An 8,846-nucleotide genomic window follows, 5' to 3' on the forward strand; every position below is an offset into this window, starting at 1 on the left:
CTCCTGCCTCAGCCTCCCAAGTAGCTGGGACCACAGGCGCCCGCCACAACACCCGGCAATTTTTTGGTTGCAGCCATCATTGTTGTTTGGCAAGCCCTGGCTGGATTTGAACCCGCCACCTTAGATGTATGTAGCTGGCGCCTTAGCTGCTTGAGCCATAGGCGCTGAGCCAAAAAGCCAATTTTGCAAACCCTCCTTCTTCTTCTTGTTTTTTTAGAGACAGAGTCTCATTTTTTCACTCTGGGTAGAGTGCCCTGGCGTCAGCTCACAGCAACTTCCAGGTTTTGGGCTTAGGCGATTCTCTTGCCTCAGCCTCCCAAGTACATTGGATCTAGTACATTGTATCCACTATGTTGGGGATACCATGCAGTGTAAAACAAGACCCAATTGTTGTACAGTGCTTATAGGAACCCGCCACAAAGCCCGGCTATTTTTTGTTGCAATTTGACTGGGGCCAGGTTTGAACCCTCTAACCTCAGTATATGGGGCTGGCACTCTACTCACTGAGCCACGGGTGCCGCCAGCAAGCCCTACGGACAAGCTCTGAGCTACAGGCTGCTGTCATAGTGCTGAGTTCATTTAGGCTGCTGTGCATGTAGTAACTCTTTCTGGCATAAAGTGGATCATTTCTGCCTGCTTTCATAGAGAAAAGGCACAGCAGCACCAAGCTGATGCCTACTCTTAAATCTCCCATGACTTTGTTTCTCCGTCTCCTCTCAGGCTTGTCCTGTGAGCTGCCCTGTGAGTGAGTAGCTGTTCTTTCCACATGGCTGACTAAGGCAAATGTTCTTCCTTGCTGATGAATAAGATGGCTGGTATCAAGAGGCTAAAATGCTTTAATTTTCTACTTCTGATTTCAGAGCAGCCTGAACATGCATTCTGTGCCCAGCTACCTCACCCAGCCTCCACCACCTCCTCCACCCCCTCCACCACTGCCCCCACCCCCACCCCCCCAGCCCCCACCACCCCCACCCCAAAGCTTGGGCCCCCCTGGGCGTCCCAACCCTGGTGGGAATGGCGGGGTGGAGGTATACAGTGCTGCTGCACCACTGGCTGGGAGTGGAACCGTGGAGATCCAGGCGTTGGGGATGCAGCCCTACCCACCGTTGGAGGTGAGCAGAGAGGGTGAGGGTTAGGGTGGAGGGGGACATTGCTCGTGGTCATCACAAACAGCCTGGACCTTTCCTGAGCACCAACTGTGTGCCAAGCACTATGCCGGGGATACCATGGGGTACAAAACCAGAGCCAATTGCTGCCTTCATGGAGTATACACATCATGGGAGAGAAGGGCTTTAATGAAAGCCTCACACCTACAAATGAGAAGATGGGATGAAGTGGAGGTGATGGCAGAAATATAAGCTGCTCTTAGGTAATGCTCAGCATAGTCAGGGGACACCTGCCTTTGGTGAGAGGATTCTAAAAAATTATCTGCCTAAGTGTCTCTTACGTTTTTTCATAAGCTAGCATCAACTAGCTTACGCCTTGCTGTAAGAAATATCCATAAGATATAAGTGGCGTATAGCAAAAAGTGTTTATTGTTCACACATTGACAGGGGTTGACTAGATAGCTCTACTGATCTTGGCCAGGCTTATCAGGTACCTGGAGGTTGGCTGGCTGTTTAGTTGCTCTAGAATGGCCTGGGCTGGGACATGTGGGATGACTCAGTTCTGCTTGGTGCAATTCTAGTCCTCCAGCAGATTTTATGGCCTCAGTGGAGGTGAAAAATGGAAGCAGAAATGCCCAAGGGCTCTTGAGGTTTAACCTTGCAAGTGACATGGTGTCACTTCTATTGGCCAAGGCAGGTCACAAGGGCTGATTAGGTTTAGATGCCACCTCTTAATAGATGCCATCTCTTAATGGAAAGAGCTATAAAGTCACCCTATAAAGTCATGGATACAGGAAGGGTTGAAGAATTAGGACCATTATATAATCAATGTGCTAGACTGATTCCCTGCTGACCAGCTATGAGCTACAGGCTACTCTCAAGTGCTGAGTTCATAGAACTATCCCAGACACTGAGGCTGGAGTATATGGTTATGCCAGAAAGTCTGCCTGCACTTGAAGTCACACTAACCCAGACTTACCCTGGAGTCCCACCACACAGACATCCATGTCAGGTAATATCTGACACACGGCATAGGGTGTTATGAAAGCCTTCAGGGGGATTTACAGGAAGAATAGAGCAGGCTTCCCTAAGGAATCTACTGAATTTGCTGACATGACTCTGGTGGCTTCGTAGACAGAGGAAACCCGCACAGGGAAGCTCCTGCTGTTTATTTTCCACATAAATAAGGGTGCTCTTTGAGGGCCTAGCCTGAATCTTACTCAACTTTGCTTCCTTAGCACCTCATAGTATACCTGGCCTGTGTACACCTAGTACCCACTTAAATAGGGCCCCCCGACCTCAGTTTCTTCTTTTCCCAAATGGAAACTCTCCTTGGAGAGCTGTTGAAGATAATGACAACCTAACCCAGTGGCAGTCATGTAATTACTCAGTAATGCCTGGAATGAGAGGAGAATTTATTCATGTGACAAATATTTATTAAGTGCCATAGTGGCTAAAGTTTAGTCAGGAAAATAGAAACCATGCTAGGTTATTTCTGGCACTGGGCGTTGAGACAGGAAGTTAAGTGCTTGTAAAGCTGATAGAAGGGCTGTAGGAACAAAAGTCAGAGTTTGTGGGTTTCCAGTTCAATGTCGTGGCTTGGCCTGAAGAGCCAGGGCACTGCCACTGCATCCAGAGTTGAGGGACCTGTAGGATTCTGTTGCTGATGTCCTAGCTGCCTTGCAGTTCTCGGAGCAGTGACTAGGAAGGGAATGTAGAGTTCAGCCAGCCACTCCAAAGCTCATTACTGCAGATGCCATCTATCTTCCACCACAGCTGCTGGGGGAGAACGGTTTCTACTTTACTTCTGCCTTCTATTTTTTTTTTTTTTTTTTTTAGAGACAGAGTCTCACTTTGTTGCCCTCAGTAGAGTGCTGTGGCATCACAGCTCACAGCAACCTCCAGCTCTTGGGCTTAGGCAATTCTTTTGCCTCAGCCTCCTGAGTAGCTGGGACTACAGGCATCTACCACAATGCCCAGCTATTTTTTGTTGTAGTTTGGCCCAGGCCAGGTTTGAACCCGCCACCCTTGGTATATGGGACCAACGTCCTACTCACTGAGCCACAGGTGCTACCCCCACTTCTGCCTTCTAAATCCCATGCAAAAGCTTTTCAGGCACAGGACCTAATCTGTGTTCAGAATTGTGCTGGCAAGGGAATATCCTTCCAAGCTTCCTGCCCTTGCATTTCAGGGGTGAGCATGGTAGGGTATGGGAATGGTGCCAAGAAACAACAGACAAGCTCTGGCAGAAGCACCTACTGAAGCCATATTAGATGCTCACTGAATGCTTCGATGAATTCATTCATTTAGCCAGTATCTATTGAGTGCCCTCTCTGTGCCAGGCATTGTACAAGGCCTTGATAATAGTGTAGTGAGCAAAAGCGGACAAGAAGCCCTCTCCTGGGGAACTAGGCAGATGATAGAGAAGATAAATAAGTAAAATATGTAATTTTAGATAAGTCTAAGGAGAAACATAAAGCAAGAAAACAATAGGAAGTGAAATTTTGGATAGGACACCCTGGGAAGACCAATGAATGATGAATAAATAAAGTTTTTCCAGTGCCCCAGTGTCATGATGTAAGCTCAGTGTTAACTAAATTTGAATGGCTCAAAATTCATTTGGTAATTTCTTGTGGGTTCCATGTCAGTTCTTAGTCAAGGGAAGCCTGCTACTGTGACATTTGGTTATATCAGTTAGTAAGTAGAGTAGCTGGTGAGGGCACAGATCCTTTTGGATTCTTGGTTCTCTCGTGCTAGCAAACTGCTGCTGCTACTAATAATGCCAATAATAACAGCTGATGTTTACTGAGTGTTTACTATATGCCAGCCAGTGTTCTGAGTCTTTTACATATTACTTCATTTAATTCTCATAACCCTATGAAAGAAGTGCTATGATTCATCCCATTTTACAGATATGGATACTGAGGCAGAGAAATTAAAAGATATCCAAGGTCACTCAGTAAGGGGCAGAGTCAAGATCTGAACCTAGGCAGCCTGGTTCCTAGCTGTTCTGACCTGTTGGCTTCATGAGGTTCTGAGGGGTCTTGGAAGTGACTAGGGTGACTATCCCAGGTAGAGGGATTGGGATGGTGATGTAGGCGGGGAGAGGCTGAGGTTTGCCAGAGCCAAGTGAGAGCCCCTGTCTGGGCATCTTTTCCTCTCCATTCACCAGGATCTCTCCCTGACTGTGCTATCCTTCTAGGTGCCAAACCAGTGTGTGGAGGCTCCAGTGTATCCGACCCCTCCAGTGTACAGCCCCGGCAAACAGGGATTCAAACCAAGAGGACCAAACCCCACTGCCCCCCTGACCAGCGCCACCGGGGGCACAGTGGCCACCTTTGACTCCCCACCAACGCTGAAGACCCGACGGGCTAAAGGTGCCAGGGGACTCCCGGAAGGTGGGCCCCCAGCCTGCCCTGGGCATCTTTCCTCAGCATTGGCTAATTCATAGGCTGCTTGGTGCTGGTCTTGCCTTTTATAATGGTTGGGTTGAAGTTTGATTGCATGTAATGAAAAATCCAAAATAATTGTCACTTTAAAATGATAGAATTTATTTTCTCTCCTGTGTAAATCAAGGCCAGAAGGAGACAATGTGGGGATTGTGTGATTGCACTGTCACTAGGCACATTGTTTCTTCTTTCTGTTCTGCCATCCCCAGAACATGGCATTAGTTAGCAGAGTGCCTCATCATCTGTGGTGGCTGCTGGAGTTCTAGTCATTAATTTTATATTTCAGGTAGTCAGAAGAAGGAAGAAGGGAAGAATAAAAGGGGGCATCTCCCAGCCTCTAGAAGTTCTGATTTTTTTTTTTTTTTGAGATGGAGCCTCAAGCTATCCCCCTGGGTAGAGTGCCATGGCATCATGCTCACAGCAACCTCCAACTCCTGGGCTCAAGTGAGTCTCCTGCCTCAGCCTCCCAAGTAGCTGGGACTACAGGCGCCTGCCACAACGCCTGGCCATTTTTTTTTTTGGTTGCAGCCATCATTGTTGTTTGGCGGGCTGGGCTGGGGATTCGAACCTGCCACCTTAGGTGTATGTGGCTGGCGCCCTAACAGCTTGAGCCACAGGCGCCGAGCCAGAAGTTCTGATTTTATAAATACACACACACACACACACACACATATATATTTTTTAAGACAGAGTTTCACTTTGTCACCCTTGGTAGAGTGCCATGGCTTCACAGCTCACAGCAACCTCAAATTCTTGGGCTCCAGCGATTCTCTTGCCTTACACTCCCAAGTAGCTGGGACTACAGTCACCCACCACAACACCTGGCTATTTTTCGGAGACAAGATCTTGCTCTGGCTCAGGCTGGTCTCAAATCTGAGCTCAGGCAATCCACCTGCATTGGCCTCCCAGAGGGCTAGTATTATATGTATGAGCCACCACGCCCAGCCTTGTATGTATGATATTTTTGCTTACATCTTCCTGGTGAAAACTTAGTCACGTGGCTTACCTACACATAGCTGCAAAAGAAGCTGGGAAGTGTCTCTTTTGGCTAGGAACATTGATGTTCCCATTATGAGGTTTATGAGGAAGGAAGAAGGGGAGAGTGGAATTTTTTTTTTTTTTTTTGAGACAGAGTCTCATTATGTTGCCCTTGGTAGAGTTCTATGGCGTCACAGCTCACAGCAACCTCAAACTCTTGTGCTTAAGTGATTTGCTTGCCACAGCCTGTCAAGTAGCTGGGACCACAGGCGCCTGCCACAACACCTGGCTATTTTTTTGTTGCAGTTGTCATTGTTGTTTAGCTCACCTGGGCCAGGTTCAAACCTGCCACCCTCAGTGCATGTGGCTGGTCCCATAACCACTGTCCTACAGGCACCAAGCTGGGAGAGTGGATCTTAATCAAGCAAGTAGCAATGTTGGGCACTCCTTAGGAAATGTTAAGCATAGGATAGGAGGTGGTGTTGGAAGTGACGGGCAGATATAGAGAAGAGAAATAGAGAATTTTTCAGTGGCTTTCTAGTCATCTACTTCCTCCCTTCCTTCCTTCTACAAATTGTTGAGCCAGGCTCTCTGTCAGGCGCTGGGGATCTAGTATTTTGGCCTATGATTTCTTCTGCCCTCAGTTATACATAGTTTAATGGAAGCAACAGGCTGAGAATAAGTTAATATTTATGGTTTGCTCTAGGAAGGAGGTTAGGGTCTTGTTATTGAAAATAACTCAGGAAAAGCTAGAGAGTTATACAGTCTATCAATGTGTACAAGAGAAGCCTTGTGGGTATTTGCTAGACAAGATGAGCATTCCAGGCAGGTAGGAATAGCAAGTATAAAGACCCCAAGGTGGGACTATGCTTGAGATCTTTTAAGGTTAGCAAAGAGTCCACTGCAGCTAGATGGAGAGAATGATGTGGTTGTCAGGAGTTAGAGGATGCAGAATGCTGTAGGCCAGAGCAGAGAGGTTGGATTTTATCCTAGGGCAAAGGGGAGCCTTTGAGGGATGTGTGTTGCTTTTCTTTTTTTTTTTTTTTTTTTTTTGAGACAGAGCCTCAAGCTGTCCCCCTGGGTAGAGTGCCGTGGCATTACAGCTCACAGCAACCTCCAACTCCTGGGCTCAAGCGAGTCTCTTGCCTCTGCCTCCCAAGTAGCTGGGACCACAGGCGCCCGCCACAACGCCCGGCTATTTTTTGGTTGCAGCCGTCATTGTTGTTTGGCGGTCCGGGCTGGGGATTCGAACCCGCCACCTTAGGTGTACGTGGCTGGCGCCTTAGCTAGTTGAGCTATAGGCGCCGAGCCGTGTGTTGCTTTTCCAGTGAGAGCATGTCCTGGGGTCCCCTCCATGGGGACTGAAAAGCCCTGTGCCTCTTCCCCTGCCTGTGTGTGCGTGTAGACTTCCCAGGCTGTATACCATCTGCTTGACTGGAGGCTGCCTGCCCTTGGCACCCTTGGCTGTGCCCCTAGCCTCACTGTCCCCTCCTCCCACTTGTCTTTCAGCTGCTGGGAAGCCAAAGGCTCAGAAACTCAAGTGCTCATACTGTGACAAATCATTCACCAAAAACTTTGACCTGCAGCAGCACATCCGAAGGTATTCAGGTCTGGGGTGGGGGGACAGGTTAGCTCCTGGGCAGATCTGGTTAAGGGCCATCTGCGTAGAAGCGAGACTCCCTCCTTAGTTCCTTAGCCCAGGTGGTGACCCAGGCCTCATCTGTCCTATCATGGTGTTCATGCTGTAGTCCAGGTCAGGGTGGTTTTCTCTCTTCTCTCTCAGGAGCAGGGCAAGGAACCTGGGAAAGCTGTGGACGCTGACCCCTGGAAGGTCAGGGAGGGGCGGGGTAGGGGAGGCCATGTACTGAACCAAAAGGGGCTTTGCAGATGTGTAGGGGTGCCTCGGGCCTCTCTTCTGCAGAAGGGGCTGATCTGCCAGGGCTGCCTGCTCTGCAAACGTAACTGAGCTTTCCACTCACTCGGTACTAACCAGGATGCTCTTATCCCAAGAACATGTAAGGAGCCCCTCTTGGCCTCAGTTTTTCCATGTGAAAAGAAGGGGTGGACTTGTTCAGGGTTTCTCACAGAGTGGGATACTTTGGTACATGAGATGATTTTAGGTGGTTTGTGGATATGGTATTGAAAAGTCCTAAAAGACATAGTGAGAAAATGATTTCCTTTGCCGTTTTAGTACTTGGAGAATCAACAGAGAAAGCTCAATTTGGTGCTAGTCTGTCTTTAACACCTTTTATATACTTGCTCATCTCTTAGAGAGGGGACAAGTCTCAGAGTCTTTCTTTTTTTTTGAGACAGAGTCTCATTATGTCGCCCTCGATAGAGTGCTGTAGCGTCACAGCTCACAGCAACCTCAAACTCTTGGGCTTAAGCAATTCTCTTGCCTCAGCCTCCCAAGTAGTTAGGACCACAGGCGCCCACCACAATGCCCAGCTATTTTTAGAGACCCAGTCTTGCTCTGGCTCAGGCTGGTCTCAAACCTGTGAGCGCAGGCAATCCGCCCACCTCAGTCTCCTAGAGTGCTAGGATTATAGGCTTGAGCCACCATGCCTGGCGAGAAACTGAATTTTTTATTTTATTTTATTTTTAATTAATTAATTATTTTTTTGGTAGAGACAAAGTCTCACTTTATCGCCCTTAGTAGAGTGCCATGGTGCCACACAGCTCACAGCAACCTCCAACTCCTAGATTTAAGCGATTCTCTTTCCTCAGCCTCTTGAGTAGCTGGAACTACAGGTGCCTGCCACAATGCCCAGTTATTTTTTTGTTGCAGTTTGGCAGGTTTGGGTTTGAACCCGCCACCCTTGGTATACGGGGCTGGCGCCCTACCCACTGAGCCACAGGCGCTGCCCAATTTCATTTTACTTTCATAAATTTAAATTCAGGTAGTCCCATGTGGTGTGCCTATTTTATTGGACTTCGGCTATAGGTCTTCCATTTTTCCTGTGGCAGCTATAGGTCTTCCATTTTTTGTTACGTTATGACAAGTGGTTTTTCATGTACAATAACAAAAGGAAAGTTCATTTTAAAATTATTTTCACTTTTAAAAAGGTGAATTGAAAGGTTGGGTGTGGAGGTTCATGCCTGTAACCCTAGCAGTCTGGGAGGCCAAGGCCGGTGGATTGCCTGAGCTCACAGGTTCCAGACCAGCCTAATGAAGAGTGAGAACCCGACTCTAAAAATAGCTGGGTGTTGTGGCAGGTACCTGTAGTCCCAGCTACTGGGGAGGCTGAAGCAAGAGAATCACTTGAGCCCAGCAGTTTGAGGTTGTGAGGCTCAGCACCTGTAGCACAGTGGT

General features: G+C 48.1%; 1 protein-coding gene across 3 annotated transcripts in view; it reads left to right on the plus strand.

The window, feature by feature from the left end:
- The window catches only part of ZNF341 (zinc finger protein 341), a 55,265-nt gene that overhangs the window by 16,598 nt on the left and 29,821 nt on the right, over positions 1–8,846 (plus strand). For 2 of the 3 annotated variants that reach the window (XM_012804105.2, XM_003788107.2), the window contains 3 exons: positions 861–1,112; positions 4,309–4,504; positions 7,043–7,133. In XM_012804105.2, coding sequence (XP_012659559.1) covers positions 861–1,112; positions 4,309–4,504; positions 7,043–7,133 — 539 coding nt within the window. The remainder of the gene's footprint in view (positions 1–860; positions 1,113–4,308; positions 4,505–7,042; positions 7,134–8,846) is intronic. The other variant, XM_003788106.2, reaches the window with a different exon arrangement.

The sequence above is a fragment of the Otolemur garnettii genome, unplaced genomic scaffold, assembly GCF_000181295.1.
Source record: "Otolemur garnettii isolate 467f Iridium unplaced genomic scaffold, OtoGar3 scaffold00025, whole genome shotgun sequence".
Taxonomy (NCBI): domain Eukaryota; kingdom Metazoa; phylum Chordata; class Mammalia; order Primates; family Galagidae; genus Otolemur; species Otolemur garnettii.